At 40.1% G+C, this 23300-nt stretch overlaps 2 protein-coding genes across 3 annotated transcripts in view; both read right to left on the minus strand.

Annotated features, from left to right (window-relative positions):
* Positions 1-2160: 2160 nt before the first annotated feature.
* Positions 2161-6495, minus strand: b3gnt7 (UDP-GlcNAc:betaGal beta-1,3-N-acetylglucosaminyltransferase 7). Its single transcript, XM_084117359.1, has 2 exons — positions 6275-6495; positions 2161-4393 (listed from the first exon to the last, which is right to left on the minus strand). Coding segments are annotated over exons 1-2 (1233 nt in total). The 5' UTR covers positions 6277-6495; the 3' UTR covers positions 2161-3162.
* Positions 6496-17669: 11174 nt separating this feature from the next.
* The window catches only part of armc9 (armadillo repeat containing 9), a 57332-nt gene continuing 51701 nt past the window's right edge, over positions 17670-23300 (minus strand). For both annotated transcript variants that reach the window (XM_084116627.1, XM_084116626.1), the window contains one exon: positions 17670-18277. In XM_084116627.1, the coding sequence (XP_083972753.1) occupies positions 18255-18277 (23 nt within the window). In that variant the 3' untranslated portion in view covers positions 17670-18254. The remainder of the gene's footprint in view (positions 18278-23300) is intronic.

Below are 23300 nucleotides of genomic sequence, written 5' to 3' on the forward strand. Positions count from 1 at the left end.
TTTAGTGACATGAAATACATATATGACTTAATTTATGACATTCACTTTTTGTTATAAATTCACCTTTTTATGGCATAATTATGGCTTAGTATGTCATTATTTGGCTAAGTATGTTATAATTTCAACTTTTTAATGTCCATAATTTTGATGACTTTTTAATCCCATAATTATGATTTAGTATGACATAATTAATACTTTTTATGTAATAATTTCTACATTTTTATGTCATAATTTACACTTTTTGTCCATTTTGACTTAGTATGTCACAATTATTACTTTTTAGAATGTCATAATTGAAATTTTTGAATCTCTTAATTTGATTTATAATTTGACTTTTTGTCATAATTTAGATTTTTTTTGTCGATTTCAACTTTTTAATCCCATAATTACGATTTGGTATGACATAATTATGACTTAGTATGTAATTTTGTAATAATTACTTTTACTTTTTTTTGCCAATTTCGACTTTTTGGTCTCATAATTGTGACTTTTTTGTCATAACTTCGAGTTTTGTCAGTTTCGACTTTTTAATCCCATAATTATGATTTAGTATGTCATAACTATGACTTTTTATGTCATAAGATTTACCTAAGCATGATTTTTGGCAGAAATGGCCTTCCATAGGGATTATTAATGAAGTTTTATATCTCTTCATTTTATTAAGGTGAACTTTGAAGCTCTGTTCTGTCTTTATTCATTTTTATAGTTAACGACACACGCAGACTTCAAAGAATGTTTCGAAATGCTGAAATACCCCGTGGCGCTGATACTTGATTTGCTGTTTTACACATATAGTGTTTGACGTTTAAAGAGTGCTTTGTCAGCATGTCTATGGAATGAACAAGCAGCACTTTTAGATCAGGCCTTCACTAGCATCACTGAAGAGTTCACAGCATTTCTTCATTTACTCTCAGAAAACAGATCACAGCTTCGTGTACCAACAATGTCTATTTCAAATAAATTTCATACTCCTCAAAAAACAACCATGAGAATCAGAATCAGAGAGAGCTTTATTGCCAAGCCACTCTTCACAATATTGACACTATTGACTGAATATTATTTTCTCAATGAATAATGAATGGATATTTTGGTCCTTACCAAACCCCATTCATTCCTAACTTTAAAGATTAGATCTCAGTAACTGAAACTGCATTGCTTCATGATTTCTCATTCATGTGACGTGGCTTAATCATTTCATAACTTGATCTCAGTCACCAGATACTACAGTATGTGCAAGTCACACTCTGGTGTGTCAAGATGTCTATCTATAGTAGTTTATAGTATTCTAGACAATCTCGTTTTTGACTTGTATCTACTTTAACACTGTTTAGTTGCTATAGTACATCTTCATTCGAGGAAAGTATGCAAAATAAAATCATCATAGGCTATTGTGGGATTTATTTCAAAGGGCCAGAAGGGGGAAATGTGTTTACACATAAAATATATTTTATATATGTGATACTATATAAACCTATATTGTTTATATTTTACAATTTTCAAATATGTATGTTGAAATTTGAAGTGAATCTGGAAATCAAACCTTTGACAAAATATTGTGTATTTCATATATGATAATTTAAATATTTGAATTGTGTTGAAATGTGTACATTATGAAAAACTTTGAAATTCACAAAATCACAAGCGGAGACAACGTTTTATATATACTTCTATGTTATAGATTACTATGTGTGCATGCATATATGTGTGTGTGTGTATATACAGTATATATATGTGTGTATATATGTGTGTATATGCGTCCATATACGTGTGTATTTGTGCGTGCATATATATATATATATATATATATATATATATATTAGTTAGATGTGATTAATCACGATTAACCAATTTGACAGCACTAAATATTATATAAATTTGTTATATATTATTATATTTTAAATATATATTGATATATATATATATATATGAATTATGTTGAAATATACACATTATGAGAAGCTTTGAAAACCACTTTGAAAATCAAACCAAACTTGTTGAAATGCAAAAAAAAATACACTTACACATAAAATTTTCTAACTAATGCTAATTTTTTAACTTGAAGTCCTGAAGAAGACTAAAAATGCGAATCCCCCCCCCCCCTCAAGGTCACCTCGGACACTTCAAAGGATATACAATCAAACACTTTGTTTTTCCTTTTTTGAAGACATTTTTATTTACAAATAATAATCCATTTTCACCTTAGTGTTCGTTCTACTCATATTCTACACAATCAGACCATGTAAGTTCTGATCACAAATGTAAGTGTTTTGCGTAACCTTCAAGTACAATTAGATATCACACACCAGACTCCGCCCCCTCTGATCCAAGGAGACATTTCATAAATTAAGTCGACATGTACATGTACCAGACAGTTTGCTGTTTCACAGTTTTAAAGTAAACCCTCTACCAAATGCATCTCGAGTCCATGGGCAAATCAAACAAAGCCAAAGTGTAAAGCACACAACGATAAGCTTTAAATGATGCAACCTCTTGAACAGCAAACTATCATTATGTAAATTATATAATGGAATTTTAAAAATGTACATCATTGCAGTAAAAAATGACAGTCTTATTTAAACACGTGAAGGTAACATTCATCCACAGAGGGCCAGACTAAAACAACAACGGTGAGGTAGAGACTAGTTTCCTTCGATTTGGGACAATTACATTTTGTCTTTGATTTTACATAATCTTTGTGCACACAAAAACATTGTCTTACATTTAAGTCCTGTTCACTCAAAAATGAAAATTCTGCCATAATTGATGTCCTTTTTCTTGTCTATACATTGAATGTCAATGGGGTCCAAAACATTAGACCACTTTGGCATTTTTCTAAATAATTTTGGGTTCCTCAGGCGAGTCAAACAGGGTTGTAAACGATTTCTATTTTTGGTTCTGTAGCCTAAAGGTTCCCAAAAAAAAAAAAAAAAAAAAAAAAAAAAAACTAGCTTACCAAAAAAAAAAAAAGAACCCTTTACACATTATTTACACTATCCACATTACATACTACGCCATTTGGTACATAAATTAAAAATATCGTCCAGAAATCTCCTCAAAAAAGGAGTACTTTATCTTTGAGTGGCCTCAAAGTTCTCTCTCCGCAAGATCCTTCATTTTCCTTCCCTCTGATAATGGATTCAGAAACAACAGCGAAGCCTCAGACTATAAGAACTCCAACTTCTTCGAACAGATCAAGTCACTGTTGACCAGTTTCCACATGTTTATTAGATCCGGCGGGAGCAACTTGTGCACCACTATCATGCTCTTAAAGAAGCACGGCTCCCGGTTCAACCGACTGGTTTTGTTCTTCACGAGCCCGAACGTTTTGAAAGCGTCGTGTTTTACCGGAGTCACCTGAAGCACCTCCAGGCACATTCCCAGAAACACGTCGTCGATGGGATAAAGCTCCAGAGTCTCGCACGCTTCGTAGAGTTTCCGCGCCACGGGTCCGTCCATCAGGAAACCTCCTCCGCCGGCGTACGGCGGGTACAGCGTCTTGTTATACAAGGCTTGCGGGATGTAATACTTGTTCTGCTTTTTGCGAATAGGCTTGGCTTTGAAGAGGACGTCTCCGACAAAGAGGTCCTTCAAGTCTTTGCTGACTTCCAGATACTCCAAGATGTTGGGAACGCTGACGAACACGTCGTCGTCTCCTTTGAAGATGTACTGGGTTCCTCCACAGTACGTGGAGAACCATTTCAAGAAGTGGATCTCCTTGAGGGTCAGGTTGAAGAAGCTATCCATGAAGTCCCACTGCAGGATGTCTCCGTAAATGTAATCCTCGTATTCCAGGAGCTTCTGATGATTCGCACGTTCTTCAACGTTGGACGACGCTCCGAGAAGGAAAATGGTCTTGATTCGTTTCCCGTTGATCACTTGTTCTTTGCCCCAAGTTTGCCGAATGACCTCCCGCCGATCGTACTGCGTTATGACCGACTTGATGACCATCAGCAGGTCCACGTCTCCGGCGCACTTCTCCGGGTGGTTCATGAGGATCGGGAAGTACCGGCAGTGCCTGTAGAGCAGGAACTGCTTGAAGTTGGCTTCGAGACCCGTGAACCAGTCCTGCGAGGAGAAGTTGAGGTTGATGCTGCAGTTGGAGGAGGTGACGTCCCAGGTCGTGGGCCTCTGCTTTTGGGCTGTCCTCGGACCGTCGGTGCTGGACTCCGGCTGTGCCGCGGTCTTCCAGAAGTTCACAGTAATCAAGGCCCTTTTCTGCAGATCGCCGCCATCCGCCATGAGCTCCATGCGCGTCTGCCTCTCGATGCGGTCCTCCTGGAGGTCCTGCAGCGAGGTGATGTTCCCCCTCTGGACCACGGTGAGCGTGACCACGGCCAGGAAGAACATCAGGCTAATGCGCTTGTAAACCCGCCATCGCTCTCTGGTCGTCATCCTGGAGTCGGAAAAACGAGAATTATGATCTCCTTCTAATCTATGTCATAAACCAAACCCTTAATGTAAGTCCTTATCGTAACGTGTTACCGTTTTGGGTAACACTTTATTTTACGGTGTCCTTGTTACATATGTTACATGTACGTACCATAGTAATAACAGTAAATTATGCATAATTACATGCAACCAAATCCTAATCCTACCCTAACCCTATAGTAAGCACATGTTGTTAATTAATATTACTCAGTACTTACATATATAATTACACTGTAACAATGACACCTTGAAATAAAGTGTAACCCTGTTTTGTTAATATTCTGTTTGGTTACACTTTATTTGGTAACACTATATTGCAGTGTCCTTGTTACATATGTTACATGTACTTACCATAGTAATAAATTATGCATAGTTAACCAAAACTCTCAACCAAACTCTAATCCTATAGTAAACACATGATGCTAATTAATATTACTCAGTACTTAAATATATAATTACACTGTAACAATGACACCTTAAAATAAAGTGTAACCCTTTATTTTAAGGTGTCATTGTTACAGTGTTATTATACATGGAGTTACTGAGTAATATTAATTAACATCATGCACTTATTATAGAGTTAGTTGTTATAACTTCATTAAGTACATGTTACATATGTAACAAGGACACTAAAATAAAGTGTTACCCGCTTTTTTTTTTAATAAGGTTTATCGATATTATATTTAGAAAACAATATTAATATTATAAAATCCATAAACCAAACCCTAACTCTATAATATGTGCATGTTGTTAATTAATATTATTCAGTAATTGCATGTATAATAACAATGACACCTTCATACAAAGCAGTAGTAAAGCCTTGAAACATGAGCAAGTTATATCGAGTTCCTTTCGAATGTAGCTTTACATCCAAACAATGGAATATTGTTATCTCGTATATCAGTGCTTGGCATAAACAAATGTTTCGTTTCTTTTCCATGGAATGAAATTATGTCTGTCATAAATGGAAACATTTATAATCATGTGATCGTTTGATAGTTCAAAATTTCACATTATATCCTGTACCAACATTATATGTTTTTTATATACAACATATCATATGGCATGAGTCAAATCAGTTATTTGAATATTACATTATAATTGTCAATATTGAACATGCTAATGTAACATATTAGCATTGAATGGCGTGTATTTAGATATGTCATAATATTTTACAGTATTTTTATGAGGTGTGGATTTGAATATGGCAAACCACAGATGCTGTTGCTAACCCCTATTCTGTTGTCATAGCCTAGATTTTATAATATTAATATTTTCTAGATCTAATATAGGAAAACTTCATCTAAAAAAAGCAGGTAACACTTTATTTTAGTGTCCTTGTTAGTAACATGTAGCCTACTTAATGTAGTTATAACAACTTGCCATAAACCAAACCCTAACTCTAAAACAAGTGCAAGTTGTTCATTAATATTACTCAGTAATTAAACGTATAATCGCACTGTAAAACGGACACTTTAAAATAAAGTGTAACCAAATAGAATATTAACAAAACGGTACTTTACAATAAGGTCTGATTTGTTAACACTATTTAATGCATCAGTTAACCAGAACTAACTAGATTTAAAGCATTTATTAACCTTTGTTAATGTTATTTAACATATAATCGTCCATCGGTTGTTCACAGTGCATTAACTAATGTTAACAAATACAACTTTTGACATAATAATATATTAGTAAATTATGAAATTAACATTAACTAATAGATTATTAACTGCTATTGTTCAGTGTTAGTTCGTGTTAACTAATGTAGTAGTTACAAATGAAACCGTATTGTAAAGTGTTACAAACAACACAACAAACAAACACTTAACGAACAAATACTCACATTCCGAGAGTTTGTCGTATATTATATTAAACGTTATGTGAAACAGGTCTGGTGTTCTTCAGATGAATGAAAGGGTCTCTTTAGACAATCCGGTACATAGTTTCAATAAAGACAGAAAAGAAACGCGACAAAAAAAAAAGACGATTGAAAACTCCGAAGTAAGGAGTTTCACAATTCACATTAAGATGCGAAGGCAAAGCACGACATCCTCGAAGCGAAGCCGGTTTCTTTTAAAGCGTGAGTGACTCTAATGCAAATGAACAGAGCATGATGACTCCGCCCACCGCACACGCACACGAGCACGCACACGCCCACGCGCACGCCCACTTGCAAAGCCAGCAGAACCTTTACTGGATTTACATTGAAAATATAATATCGTTGCTTTAACTTCAGGCACAACTGAGCTAGCTCAAAATGATGAGAAGTTCATTTTGTTTTATATATATATATATATATATATATATATATATATATATATATATATATATATATATACACTCTCAAGGGTCAACTCTTTTGTTGAAAGAAATGCAAAAGTGGATTTTACATCTGATATAGCCTATTTGTTTATACTTAAACCGAACCCTGCAAATTTAACCCCAGTGGTCTGAAGTAAAATTACAAGTATTTCTCTAATATCCACCATATGCTTAGGTCTGGATTTATGAATTGACGTATGTCAATACATTGCCAAACAGTTCTGCGTCAAACACTCCTCCTCCAGTAGAGGCTTTGCCTTATATGAGTGCAAATGCAAATGGTTGAATCAACAACAGGATAATACAAGTACACTTTACTCTGATGCAAAAACCTGCGTCATCTTTTTCTGGCACATTGAAGTAACTTTGATATTTACATTTTTGATATATATATAAAAATAAGAAAAAAATATATAAGAAAAAGATGACGCAGGTTTTTGCATCAGAGTAAGTGTACTTGTATTATTCTGTTGTTGATTCGACCATTTGCATTTGCACACACATAAAGCAAAGCCTCTACTGGAGGAGGAGTGTATATATATATATATATATATATATATATATAGTAATAAAGCTAAATAAAACAAGATTTATACGTTTATCAAATGGCAGATTTTTTTTACCATATATTGCTCTTTCAATATGTAAGAAAAATATACATATTTTTTGATCATCATATATTTAGATACAACAACAACAAAAAAAGAAAAAAAAAGTGTGCTTTAAAGAAGTACCCTAAAAGGAATGATCAGGGCAACGGTGCATCCAATGACTTGGCTTAAGCAAGAAAGATTGCCCTCCCTATAGTGCACAAGTGCGTTTAGCTGTTTAGTCATGGAAATAAAGGCAAAGGACAATATGAGGAAACCAGCTGCACATAATGAGTCACTGTCCAGGTGTCCGTAGAGTTGCCTGGCATGGGAAAGAGTCAAAATGCAACAATCATCAGATTTTTATTAATTTTACAAATCAAGTTTTCATTGTGTTTTCATTGGCAGGTTTGAGATCAGGCCTCAGTGTGGCGGTGAAGGGCCCTCAATGTCAGCGTGCTGGAGGACACTCCATCAGCCGTGTTTATCTGAGCCGGCGGTGTGCTTTACTGATAACAGACGCAGCGCCTTCTCACGTCCCAACCTGGGTTTACTTTCTCCAACCCTTTCTTTGGGTGCTTTTGTGTTCCTTGGATGATGTCCATTTTTTCTGTTCGTTATGCGAAGGTCACATTAACACTTGGAATCTTGTGCCTTCATTTTATTAGATTTTTTTTTGCCTTTTATGTTTAGATTTTATGGTTTCACCACTGGCCCAGAATCCATCATAAAAATGTTCCGCAACACTTTATAAATCTGTTCCGTCCTTAATGTTTTAATGAGTAGTTATTCATTAACGATGGAACAGTGTTTCCAAATTCTGAATGATGCAGGAGGATCATCACGATCATGTCTACATACCTGAGGGCACGACAAAACGTAAAAAATTGTACGCGCGTTGGCCGTTCGTTTAAATTTAAAACGGAAACTTTTGAAAACGGGTTTCAAAGTGCAAACGGTCTCCGTGTAAACGGCGAAAACGTGAATCTCTGAAGACGATGACGTCATGGACATGCGTATTACGTGTTCAGTCTATAGTGTTTCATCGCCATCTACTGGCCTGGAGCAGAATACAGCGTTTTTAGTAGTTTTCGCGGATCCGTGTGAATGAGGATCGTTTTTTCCGTCTGTACGCGGAAAACTCAAAGGAAAAACTTCTCCATTTTAAGCATATCGTTGTCGTGTAAACATGCATTGAGTTGCTGCAATATGATTGGCTGATTCGATTATTTGCGTTAATGAGCAGCTGAACAGGTACCTAATAAAGTGTCCGCATGAAGGTCTACCCCTAAAACTAAACATCAGAGGCATAAGCAGATCATATGGAAAACTGCAAATGAAATTTTACAAATTCAAATGAACGAAGGCGTAAAATAGTCTTACAATATGATTGGCTTACAAGGTGCATGTGATTCAAGGTAACTGTTACACTTTCTTCTATTATACATATGTTATATGCAGACACAGAGGTTGCCGTCTCGTCAGAGAGAATCTGTGGACAAACTATAGACATCTGGGTCATCTGGAAGCCTTTGGTCTGTGTTTCACAAAGGAAGAAGATAACATTTGGCATTTACACTAATACAACATGGATGCCTTCCTCTGGTCCTTCCTGAGCAGTCTCTGGCTGACGTAAGCACACACACACACACAGACACACAGACACACACACACACACACACACACACACACACACACACACACACACACACACACTTCAGAGATAGATGTCCTACAGTCATGGTACGAAGCAACATTAAGCCTAAAAGACTAAATCTAAAGCAGAATTGTCTGTCTTTCCCAGAATGCACTGCGATTAACTTCCTGGAAAAACAAAATGTTGGTTGATACACTATTTGTATGACAAAGAGTTGCAGCCTATGTAAAGTGCTCCAAGTCAGGTCATTTATACGGCTCTAGCGTGCGGTTGAGTGTGGAAGACATTCAAAGTACACTCCATTGTTCAGTGCATGCGTAACGCATTACTTAGTGAACCTTTGTTTTCAACCGTTTAAATCACTCGTGCATGCGCTGCTGTACACGATGATACATAACCAGTGTTGCTTGTGGATGGAGTGTGTGGACGTCAGCGGACTGTAATGATGATGAAATGTGGGTCTTGTAGACCGTCCGAGAGCCGGAGCGAAACATGGACATGGGAAGTATCCTATTGTATATTTTCCACGTTCCACTCCATCTAGTGAAGAGCTGAGTGTGGAAGGTACACTACTCCACTGACTGTAAGCTGGGATTGATGGATTCAGCGTGGGTTGCATAGGGTTGCATGCAAATGTTGTGCACAAATCAGCAGTCACGTGGACCGTTCCTGAGCCAGAGTGGAAAACGGATGAATATATTTTCATCATTCTGCTCTGTCCAGTGCATACGGACTACCTAGTGGACCAAATGCTCGAATCACTGGTGCATACATTGTCGTCCGTGCACAAGTCCTTGCCACACGAGGATGGTGTGTGTATAAAAAGGTGGACTCTGCTGACGAAGACATCTGCGTTACATTGACATGGATGAGCCGGAGTGCAGCGCGGACATGGGAAGTCTCTTTTCGTACATTTTCCACATTTCACATCCTTTTAGTGCACAGTTCAAAGCCCTTCAAAGCACACTCCACTGACCATGAGCACGGGCTGACACATTTGGCACATGCGCACTACCTAGTGAACCTTTGTAGCAGAAGATACAGAGATTTTATGGCATGATTCATGTACCATGTTGTTTTAATTGTACACCAAGGCAAGTAATTTCACATAAGTTTCACATGATAGCTGTAATTTAGTATGACTGAAATGATTCATTGACCATTAAACATCCAGGTTTGAAACAACATAAGAGTGTCTCTCACACTTTACACAGTTAACACTGGGCCATGCTACAGCCCGGGTAAACAGATCCCTGGGATCTTGCTATCTTGCTTCACATTTCACACTGCAAAAAATTGACCTTGGGGTTAACATTGTACATTTCTAAACCCTGGGTTAACGTCCTAATTTGACTGGACGAACGCTGCATGCGTTTCCCCATAAGCATTAGCAAACGCAATGTCTCGTTCACTCATCTTAGGGAACAGAGGTTATGTGCGTAACCAGAGACGATATGTTTACATAAAGGCTTTGTGAATACCCATATTATGTATTGCCGACTGTACTATCAAGTTTAACCTGGGGCTGGTTGCATCAATCGCTAAGACTAGTCTTACAAGTCTTTTTTAAATCAGTTACATAAAAACATAGATTGGCCTAATTTCATACAGAAAAGTAAGACTGACTGCCCCTCACTAACTACTAGTGGATCATACTAAAACTTATAACATAATGGCTATGTTTATGCAACCGGCCCCAGAAGGCTCTTTTCAGACTATAAAGGTAAGAGTGAAAAAATCTATTCTTCACTCCATTTGTCACTCCTTTTGTCACCATTTGATATTATTTCCCATCTCATGCTGACATTAAGTCAAGTCACCTCTATTTATATAGTGCTTTATATAATATATTGTTTCAAAGTAGCTTTACAGTGATAAGCAGCTTTACTGTGATTACTATACTACATTACTACATATATAGTACGTTAGTACATTACTGTTTATACAACGTGCTGTGTTTCCTTCACTGTCCAAAACACTTGAATATAAGGCAATACGATTGGTTGTCTGTTGCTAAGCATCAAGTAATAACATTTTAATACCGCATTGTTTCACATTGTACAAGTTTGGCACACCGATGCGGGGTTAACACTGCAAAAGTGGCGCTAACTCAGTTCCGGAGCAGGGTTTCATTATCCTGGGATAAAAGCGGTGCTAACTCTGTTCCAGAGCAGGGTTTCATTACCCTGGGTTAAAAGCGGTGCTAACTCAGTTCCAGAGCAGGGTTCCATTACCCTGGGTTAAAAGCGGTGCTAACTCTGTTCCAGAGCAGGGTTTCATTACCCTGGGTTAAAAGCGGTGCTAACTCAGTTCCGGAGCAGAGTTTCATTACCCTGGGTTAAAAGCGGTGCCAACTCAGTTCCAGAGCAGGGTTTCATTACCCTGGGTTAAAAGCGGTGCTAACTCAGTTCTGGAGCAGGGTTTCATTACCCTGGGTTAAAAGCGGTGCTAACTCAGTTCTGGGGCAGGGTTTCATTACCCTGGGTAAAAAGCGGTGCTAACTCAGTTCTGGAGCAGGGTTTCATTACCCTGGGTTAAAAGCGGTGCTAACTCAGTTCCAGAGCAGGGTTTCATTACCCTGGGTTAAAAGCGGTGCTAACTCTGCTCCAGAGCAGGGTTTCATTACCCTGGGTTAAAAGCGGTGCTAACTCAGTTCCAGAGCATGGTTTCATTACCCTGGGTTAAAAGCGGTGCTAACTCAGTTCTGGAGCAGGGTTTCATTACCCTGGGTTAAAAGCTGTGCTAACTCAGTTCCGGAGCAGAGTTTCATTGCCCTGGGTTAAAAGTGGTGCTAACTCAGTTCCGGAGCAGGGTTTCATTACCCTGGGTTAAAAGCGGTGCTAACTCTACTCCAGAGCAGGGTTTCATTACCCTGGGTTAAAAGCGGTGCTAACTCAGTTCCGGAGCAGGGTTTCATTACCCTGGGTTAAAAGCGGTGCTAACTCAGTTCTGGGGCAGGGTTTCATTACCCTGGGTTAAAAGCGGTGCTAACTCAGTTCTGGAGCAGGGTTTCATTACCCTGGGTTAAAAGCGGTGCTAACTCAGTTCCAGAGCAGGGTTTCATTACCCTGGGTTAAAAGCGGTGCTAACTCTACTCCAGAGCAGGGTTTCATTACCCTGGGTTAAAAGCGGTGCTAACTCAGTTCTGGAGCAGAGTTTCATTACCCTGGGTTAAAAGCGGTGCCAACTCAGTTCCAGAGCAGGGTTTCATTACCCTGGGTTAAAAGCGGTGCTAACTCAGTTCTGGAGCAGGGTTTCATTACCCTGGGTTAAAAGCGGTGCTAACTCAGTTCCAGAGCAGGGTTTCATTACCCTGGGTTAAAAGCGGTGCTAACTCTGCTCCAGAGCAGGGTTTCATTACCCTGGGTTAAAAGCGGTGCTAACTCAGTTCCAGAGCAGGGTTTCATTACCCTGGGTTAAAAGCGGTGCTAACTCAGTTCTGGAGCAGGGTTTCATTACCCTGGGTTAAAAGCTGTGCTAACTCAGTTCCGGAGCAGAGTTTCATTGCCCTGGGTTAAAAGTGGTGCTAACTCAGTTCCGGAGCAGGGTTTCATTACCCTGGGTTAAAAGCGGTGCTAACTCTACTCCAGAGCAGGGTTTCATTACCCTGGGTTAAAAGCGGTGCTAACTCAGTTCCAGAGCAGGGTTTCATTACCCTGGGTTAAAAGCGGTGCTAACTCAGTTCCGGGGCAGGGTTTCATTACCCTGGGTTAAAAGCGGTGCTAACTCAGTTCTGGAGCAGGGTTTCATTACCCTGGGTTAAAAGCGGTGCTAACTCAGTTCCAGAGCAGGGTTTCATTACCCTGGGTTAAAAGCGGTGCTAACTCTACTCCAGAGCAGGGTTTCATTACCCTGGGTTAAAAGCGGTGCTAACTCAGTTCTGGAGCAGAGTTTCATTACCCTGGGTTAAAAGCAGTGCCAACTCAGTTCCAGAGCAGGGTTTCATTACCCTGGGTTAAAAGCGGTGCTAACTCAGTTCTGGAGCAGGGTTTCATTACCCTGGGTTAAAAGCGGTGCTAACTCAGTTCTGGGGCAGGGTTTCATTACCCTGGGTAAAAAGCGGTGCTAACTCAGTTCTGGAGCAGGGTTTCATTACCCTGGGTTAAAAGCGGTGCTAACTCAGTTCCGGAGCAGGGTTTCATTACCCTGGGTTAAAAGCGGTGCTAACTCTGCTCCAGAGCAGGGTTTCATTACCCTGGGTTAAAAGCGGTGCTAACTCAGTTCCAGAGCAGGGTTTCATTACCCTGGGTTAAAAGCGGTGCTAACTCAGTTCTGGAGCAGGGTTTCATTACCCTGGGTTAAAAGCGGTGCTAACTCAGTTCTGGGGCAGGGTTTCATTACCCTGGGTAAAAAGCGGTGCTAACTCAGTTCTGGAGCAGGGTTTCATTACCCTGGGTTAAAAGCGGTGCTAACTCAGTTCCGGAGCAGGGTTTCATTACCCTGGGTTAAAAGCGGTGCTAACTCTGCTCCAGAGCAGGGTTTCATTACCCTGGGTTAAAAGCGGTGCTAACTCAGTTCCAGAGCAGGGTTTCATTACCCTGGGTTAAAAGCGGTGCTAACTCAGTTCTGGAGCAGGGTTTCATTACCCTGGGTTAAAAGCGGTGCTAACTCAGTTCTGGGGCAGGGTTTCATTACCCTGGGTAAAAAGCGGTGCTAACTCAGTTCTGGAGCAGGGTTTCATTACCCTGGGTTAAAAGCGGTGCTAACTCAGTTCTGGAGCAGGGTTTCATTACCCTGGGTAAAAAGCGGTGCTAACTCTGCTCCAGAGCAGGGTTTCATTACCCTGGGTTTAAAGCGGTGCTAACTCAGTTCTGGAGCAGGGTTTCATTACCCTGGGTAAAAAGCGGTGCTAACTCAGTTCCGGAGCAGGGTTTCATTACCCTGGGTTAAAAGCGGTGCTAACTCAGTTCTGGAGCAGGGTTTCATTACCCTGGGTAAAAAGCATTGCTAACCCCACTTCTGAATTACAAGTGTGAAATGTTCCTTTACCTGGGGTTCAATGTGAGGTTTGGAATGATAATAACCTGAGATTAAGTGCAGGGTGAAAATCCCTAAATTGTGATTCCATTCTTACTATAACACTTTTTTGGAAGATGAAACTGCCATTAATATTTAAATCAAGGTTTTACATAAATGTTCAGAATCACAGGTTGAATTGCAGGTTTTTTCAAGCTTTTGTCTGTAGGGTTGTCACAATGCCAAGGCCTGCAGGAAATCTGCAAATGCAAGGTACAACACAGCTGAGGATTCAGATGTTTGGTACTCCATCATGCCGAGCTCAGCTTGAGTCATAAAAACATGTCCAGAGGGCTCGTCCCCTGTGGACAAGTCTAACCTCACCAGGAATTCTGTTCCAAAGAGCACAACGCTCCGTAAGCAGGACAGTTTCCGCTAAAAGGACACTGCCATTCTTACCCTACCTTGACATCTCCTGATCTAGTAACTCTGCAACCTTGCTTTGGGATCTGCTAAGACAAGCCCAGTTTCGTCCATCATTAACAAATAACTTTCATTGGACTTCCTCATTCCCAAGAGGCCGCAGGTCAGATTGGACAATATAATCTGTTGGGCACACTTGTCTGCCAAAAACTGGTGGCAAAGGAGTTGTTGTTTTAGGAGACAGAAACAGAGGGACTTATGGTCCAAATACGGTCCATTTTCAGGTCAAAGGTGGGGGGTTGGGGGGGATACAGGAAAAATCCCCCTGAAGCACAGGATGCACATGGACAGACCATGACAGCCAGAATACAGCAGGAAATGGAGGGAGAACGAAAGGAAGAGAGGATTGTGGGACACAGCTGAAGTTAGATTAAATAAGTCCTGTTTTTCAGTGCTGTTTTTTTGTCCTGTTTGTGTAGCGCACCATGCAGGAAGCTGGAGAAACAGTGCTGTCGTCAGAACTGTTGGGTTTACACGTGTGGACGGTTAGATAGCGAAGCACTGCCAAATAAAACACATTAGTCACTTTAGTTAAACTACATTTACTGAAGAAAATGTGAGTGGTGTTTGCTTTGAAACTCACTGCCATTGCAAAGTGGGGGTAGCACTGCATTGCATTTGTTAGGGTGTCCTGGGTGATTGTTATAAACAGCCCAGCAGTCCATTAGCTCTAAATGGATTTTAACATGTTGCTCTACATTTGCTTGAGTGTCCTGAATGGTTGCCGGCCCATGTCAAAATTATTGGCCCATGTCAAAAGAGCCCACATTAAAGTCTCTAGGGATGGTTCAGGTCCCTCCTTGACTATGCCGAATGGACTTTTTGCATGTTTTATATGCACTCACATTTACTTCAGGAAATGAGTGTCATTGTGGACCTTTGATGTTATACTCAAACAAGCCAGTTATTGTTAGTACCTTCCTTCTCTTCTAGAGAAGGCTGCTTAACATTCACTTACCATTTATTCAAATCAGGTACTTTTGTTTCTCACACTTCATAAACACGATATATTAAGGGCAAACAGGCATCTCAATATGTGGAATAAGAGAACAAAAGACAGAAAGTGGATTAATGAACCCAAAATAGAAGCATTACAGACATGTGTTGGTGTTCGCTTGAGGTTTTAACACTGTTATGATTTGCGCAGATGTTCAGACCAACTGGGGAAAGACGTGACACACAGTAGGACTTCTCATCTGCTGCCAGTTGTGATCAAAATATTATGGGAAAAATCTGGTAGGAACGTTTTACACAACATAACCAATATAACAACTTTGACATCTCAATAAGCCTTTTGCCTTTAATATCTTTAAACGATATAAAAAGCACAGTCAAGAGTGCAGATTTGTTGGCTGCTCATCCATGATGTGAATCTCCCGTTCCACCACATCCCAAAGCTGCTCTATTGTATTGAGATCTGGTGATTGTGGAGGCCATTTGAGTTGAGTGAACTCACTGTCATGCTCGAGAAACCAGTTTGAGATGATTTGAGCTTTTGTGACATGGCCTGTTATCCTGCTGGAAGTAGCCATCAGAAGATGATACACTGTGGTCATAAAGGGGTGGACACAGTCAGCAACAATACTCAGGTAGACTGTGGTGTTTAAACAATGAAAACATCAGAAATCGAGACTCATCAGGCCAGGCAACATTTTTCCAATCTTCTATTGGTGAGTCAGTGTGAATTGCAGCCTCAGTTTATTGTTCTAAGTTGACAGGAGTGTCACCGTTGTGTGTCTTCTGCTGCTGTAGGCCAGTGGTTCTGAAACCTTCCAATATTTTCCAATATTCAATATTACGAGCATCGTAACAGTGAGCTTGCCCTGCCTAGTACAGTATTTTCTCTGCTCTCCTCTTTGCGTCCGTCTTCAGCGAGTCCCTTCTCTGGCCTCTGTTAACGTCCTGTTTACAGACATTCGTAATATTTCCACACAAATGACATTTTGAGAAATGATTGTTCTACAGCAGCTACAGTTAGTGGCGATTGGTTGGGAATTATACACACCTTTTCACTGTGTTATTATTGTACTCTAGCCTGGTTGAGATCTTACTCATATTCCTCATGCCAAGCTTGCGTCTTTTGCATCATAAAAATGTGATCGGCGAGCTGAAAGACCACGTCTAGAATCAAAGGAAGTAATTATCAATTGGTTCTGATCAGTGGCCGATCATTTGGAGCATTCCTAGAAACTGTATGAAAAGGATTTTTGTATCCATATTTGACCTCAAAGCATATAAGTTCCCCCTCAGGGGAGCGAGGAACCCAGGTTGGGAACAACAGCTCTTCTGCTTCAAGGTTTGATGTGTTGAGCGTTCAGAGATGCTCTTCTGCTTCAAGGTTTGACGTGTTGAGCGTTCAGAGATGCTCTTCTGCTTCAAGGTTTGACGTGTTGAGGGTTCAGAGATGCTCTTCTGCTTCAAGGTTTGATGTGTTGAGGGTTCAGAGATGCTCTTCTGCTTCAAGGTTTGATGTGTTGAGTGTTCAGAGATGCTCTTCTGCTTCAAGGTTTGACGTGTTGAGGGTTCAGAGATGCTCTTCTGCTTCAAGGTTTGATGTGTTGAGGGTTCAGAGATGCTCTTCTGCTTCAAGGTTTGACGTGTTGAGCGTTCAGAGATGCTCTTCTGCTTCAAGGTTTGACGTGTTGAGCGTTCAGAGATGCTCTTCTGCTTCAAGGTTTGACGTGTTGAGCGTTCAGAGATGCTCTTCTGCTTCAAGGTTTGACGTGTAGAGCGTTCAGAGATGCTCTTCTACTTCAAGGTTTGACGTGTTGAGCGTTCAGAGATGCTCTTCTACTTCAAGGTTTGACGTGTAGAGCGTTCAGAGATGCTCTTCTGCTTCAAGGTTTGACGTGTAGAGCGTTCAGAGATGCTCTCTGCAGACCTTGGTTGTAATGAGTGCTTATTTGAGTTTCTGTTACTTTTTTATCAGCTCAGACCAGACTGGTCATTCTCCTCTGACCTCTGGCATCAACAAGGCATTTTCTCCCACAGATCTGCCGCTCACTGGATATTTTCTTCGGTATATTCTCTGTAAACCCTAGAGATGGTTGTGCGTGAAAATCCCAGTAAATCAGCAGTTTCTGAAATACTCACACCAGCCCGTCTGACACCAACAGCCATTCATGCCATGTTCAAAGTCACTTAAATCACCTTTCTTCTCCATTCCCAAGTTCAGTCTTGATCATGTCAACATGCCTAAATAATATGACACAACAGGACATTTTATTTTTATATAAAATTTATTATATTTACTGTAAAAAAATATTCACAATCTATGACTTCAAAACACTTTAAAGCACAAAGCTAATTTTAAAATGGCAAAGTACATATCCAAACGTTAGTTTCCTCCATCAGGTCTATTTTACACAGCACAATCATGCAAAACAAACTACAAGTGAATTTGAAGTTGTACGACTCTGCAGGCTAGCTGAAACAAGGTTACATAAGCAGCAACAACAAAACCATGAGTGCGATACAGAAAACACAATTAACATTGAGTGAAAACGCCTTCATTCTTCTATGTTTTTAAATACATCTGCTTCCTCTGAGTGAGGGTGGTCGAGGTTCACGAGTAACAAAGCCGGAGTGGAGCAGCAGGCGTTTGGAAGGTTGTGGGATAATGAAAGTACTTGTTGTGATGATTGCTGAAGTGTGTTGTGTTACAGAGGCGCTCTGTGGCAGGGGCGGTAAGGTCCTCAGGAGCCACAATCCCCAGCTTTGTTCCACAGGCCCACGGCCTGATAAGAAATTTGGATGCTGTTACAGGAAGCTGGATGCTCCTCTGGCGATAGGCTTCTGCTGAAAGCTTCCCTTTTTCACTTTCTGTTCAACTGGCTGCCTGGAAGGTGAAAAGAAGGTGTGGAGTATAATAAACGTGCGTGTCATGTTTATAACTAGTCACTTTAATTAGTTGTTAATGCATTCTTTTGCAATTGTATTATCTCTTTAAACCTATAATTGCAGGTGATAAGAATGAGAACATAATTAAATGTAAAAGACAATTGGATTTCTGAGTAAACCACGTCATCATATTTCAGATAGTTATTCAAATACCAGAGTCTTTCATACTATGGCAAATGCACAACAGCATGGCATCAGGATCATATGATGAAATACAACATGCATAAGAAATATCCAAAAAACAACAAATAAAAAATTACATTTTCCATAGAGAATTTTTTTAAGAGCATTAAGTTTTTTTTAATTGTGAAAAAATGTTACCAAAAATGTGTTGGTGTTCGCTTGAGGTTTCAACACTGTTATGATTTGCGCAGATGTTCAGACCAACTGGGGAGACGTGACACACAGTAGGACTTCTCATCTGCTGCCAGTTGTGATCAAAATATTATGGGAAAAATCTGGTAGGAACGTTTTACACAACATAACCAATATATCAACTTTGACATCTCAATAAGCCTTTTGCCTTTAATATCTTTAAACGATATAAAAAGCACAGTCAAGAGTGCAGATTTGTTGGCTGCTCATCCATGATGTGAATCTCCCGTTCCACCACATCCCAAAGCTGCTCTATTGTATTGAGATCTGGTGATTGTGGAGGCCATTTGAGTTTAGTGAACTCACTGTCATGCTCGAGAAACCAGTTTGAGATGATTTGAGCTTTTGTGACATGGCCTGTTATCCTGCTGGAAGTAGCCATCAGAAGATGATACACTGTGGTCATAAAGGGGTGGACACAGTCAGCAACAATACTCAGGTAGACTGTGGTGTTTAAACAATGAAAACATCAGAAATCGAGACTCATCAGGCCAGGCAACATTTTTCCAATCTTCTATTGGTGAGTCAGTGTGAATTGCAGCCTCAGTTTATTGTTCTAAGTTGACAGGAGTGTCACCGTTGTGTGTCTTCTGCTGCTGTAGGCCAGTGGTTCTGAAACCTTCCAATATTTTCCAATATTCAATATTACGAGCATCGTAACAGTGAGCTTGCCCTGCCTAGTACAGTATTTTCTCTGCTCTCCTCTTTGCGTCCGTCTTCAGCGAGTCCCTTCTCTGGCCTCTGTTAACGTCCTGTTTACAGACATTCGTAATATTTCCACACAAATGACATTTTGAGAAATGATTGTTCTACAGCAGCTACAGTTAGTGGCGATTGGTTGGGAATTATACACACCTTTTCACTGTGTTATTATTGTACTCTAGCCTGGTTGAGATCTTACTCATATTCCTCATGCCAAGCTTGCGTCTTTTGCATCATAAAAATGTGATCGGCGAGCTGAAAGACCACGTCTAGAATCAAAGGAAGTAATTATCAATTGGTTCTGATCAGTGGCCGATCATTTGGAGCATTCCTAGAAACTGTATGAAAAGGATTTTTGTATCCATATTTGACCTCAAAGCATATAAGTTCCCCCTCAGAGGAGCGAGGATAATTTTGAGACAAAATATGACCCATAAATGTTCTTGACAGGTTTTGTGAGCTTCACCCTTCTAGCAGTGATCTCACATTGGGTAATGTTGTATTCTTAGTTCAATAGCCATATTCCTTGTGGTCTTAACTGATCAGATTGTGGCCGGAACAGACACACTGAGTGCCTTTTCCAATTTGTAATATTACGATCTGTGAGATAAAAAGATGGAGCCCTTAACAGGAACTAAACATAATGTGGAGCTTTGACCATGTGTGCATTATAGAGGATAATTGATTTTCCAGTAATGTCTCTGGTCCAGCGCTGTGCTCACTCAGTGTCAGTGTGAGAGGGGGAGTGGCCAGCGGCTAGAGCGACAAAAGCCAGTGTGTGCTTCTTTTACAGATATATTTAACAATATCTTTTGCATTTCTAATCCAAACAACACCAAACTTGGCACTGCACTTACTCGTGCCCGTAGCAAGACACCTGTCAAGTTTGAAATCCATCGGACTAACGGTTCGAGAGATATGTGAATAACAGACACGCACACACACACACACACACACACACACACACACACACACACACACACACACACACACACACACACACACAGAAAGACGTTCCTGTAATTTATAGATACTAGTGCAAAATGGCCGTGCAAAATCAGTTTTTGTGTGTGTTTTTAGTAATTGTTGGTTTGGTGCCCGTGAACTGAGACTGTGAACGCATTGAATTCAGGGAGCAGGCTAGGTTACTACAAATGATGGCTGTGAATAAACTATAATATTCAGAAGTAAACAGTTTAGCTGACTGAGTGTTTATGTATACCACAACCTTCTAAGTGCTAGCGCAAAATGCCCGTGCAAAATCAGTTTTTGAGTGTGTTTTTAGTAATTGTTGGTTTGGTGTGTTTGAGTGCTCATTAAATTCAATTACACAGCAAAAGTTCAGTGACATTTTTATTTGTGCATGGTAGAAAGCACACAGTGAACTCCGAGAAAACGCTATGCTTGAGCAAACAGTTTTTGAATAGGCAACTACAAATGATGCCTGTGAAAGAGACTGTGAACGCATTGAATAGGATATGTTTAGTTGGTGAATAGCATAGGCTACTATTACATAGTAGCGATAACGTTAAGCGCACCAGAATGAAATATAATATTCAGAAGTAAACAGCATAGCTGACTTACAGATTCAGTTAACATCCACAAATGATTAAGCACGTTGATTCAGGGAGCAGTGCAAAGTGCCCGTGCAAAATCAGTTTTTGTGTGTGTTTTTAGTAATTGTTGGTCCGTTGTGTTTGAGTGCTCATTGTTACAATTACACAGCAAAAGCTCAGTGACATTTTTATTTGTGCATGGTAGAAAGCAAATACTGATACTGACATAATGACATACAATAAATGTGGAAAATTGAACTACACGATTCAGGGAGCAGGATACACAGTGAACTCAGAGAAAACGCTACTTAAGCTCCGCTGCTTTCTTCTACGCTGTCTGTCTCTCCGAGGGGGAGTGGCCAGCTGTGCTCACTCAGTGTGCGCGACGATTCAGGGAGCAGGCTACACAGTGAACTCGACGATTCAGAGAAGCAGGCTACACAGTGAACTCGACGATTCAGGGAGCAGGCTACACAGTGAACTCGACGATTCAGAGAAGCAGGCTACACAGTGAACTCCAAAAAAATGCTACACTTGAGCAAACAGATTGTGAATAGGTTACTACAAATGATGGCCGTGAATAAAATATAATATTCAGAAGTAAACAGTGTAGCTGACTTAATGTTTAGCTGACAGAGTGTTTATGTCAGAATGTTTATTTTTAAACCACATCCTTCTTGGGGCTTCTTTTACCGATATATTTAATGATAACAAGTCAAACACCTTAGCAACAACCCAAAACACTGTACCAACAACCTAACAATCAAACAACCGCCAGAACACCCTAATAACCTAATAACCCAGAACACGCCCTAGCAACCACAAGGCAACAAATTAAACACCCTTCCTTTCACCCAGAACACCTATCAATCACTCTGAATGTGTTAGCAAAACCAGAACACATTAGCAACCACCCAAAACACTGTAGCAACAACCAAGACCACTCTAGCAACAATCCAGAATACCTAGGCAACCGTTCAGAACAATGATCAATCAACAATTAGAAACCATCTACCAACAACCCAAACACCTAGCAACCACCCAGAACACTGTTTCAATCACCCAGAATGCCATATAAACCACCTACCAACGACCCAAACACCTAGCAACCACCCAGAACACTCTATCAACCAGATTTATCTAGAAACCACCTACCAACAACCCAAACACATAGCAACCAGCCAGAACACGCTATCAATCAACCAGATTTCTCTAGAAACCACTTACCAACAACCTAAACACCTAGCAACCATCCAGAACGCTGTTTCAATCACCCAGAATGCCATATAAACCACCTACCAATGACCCAAACACCTAGCAACCACCCATCACGCTGTATCAATCACCCAGAATGCCCTAGAAACCACCTAACAACGACCCAAACACCTAACAACCACCCAGAACATTATATATCAACCAGATTTAAATCTAGAAACCACCTACCAACAACCCAAACACCTAACAACCACCCAGAACACTATATATCAATCAGATTTATCTGGAAACCACCTACCAACAACCTAAACACCTAACAACCACCCAGAACACTATATATCAATCAGATTTATCTGGAAACCACCTACCAACAACCCAAACACCTAACAACCACCCAGAACACTATATATCAATCAGATTTATCTGGAAACCACCTAACAACGACCCAAACACCTAACAACCACCCAGAACATTATATATCAACCAGATTTAAATCTAGAAACCACCTACCAACAACCCAAACACCTAACAACCACCCAGAACACTATATATCAATCAGATTTATCTGGAAACCACCTACCAACAACCTAAACACCTAACAACCACCCAGAACACTATATATCAATCAGATTTATCTGGAAACCACCTACCAACAACCCAAACACCTAACAACCACCCAGAACACTATATATCAATCAGATTTATCTGGAAACCACCTACCAACCACCCAGAACACTCTATATATCAATCAGATTTATCTAGAAACCACCTACCAACAACCCAAACACCTAACAACCACCCAGAACACTATATATCAATCAGATTTATCTAGAAACCACCTACCAACAACCCAAACACCTAACAACCACCCAGAACACTCTATATATCAATCAGATTTATCTGGAAACCACCTACCAACAACCCAAACACCTAACAACCACCCAGAACACTATATATCAATCAGATTTATCTGGAAACCACCTACCAACAACCTAAACACCTAACAACCACCCAGAACACTATATATCAATCAGATTTATCTAGAAACCACCTACCAACAACCCAAACACCTAACAACCACCCAGAACACTCTATATATCAATCAGATTTATC

Source organism: Abramis brama, assembly GCF_963993115.1.
Source record: "Abramis brama genome assembly, chromosome: 6".
Lineage (NCBI taxonomy): Eukaryota > Metazoa > Chordata > Actinopteri > Cypriniformes > Leuciscidae > Abramis > Abramis brama.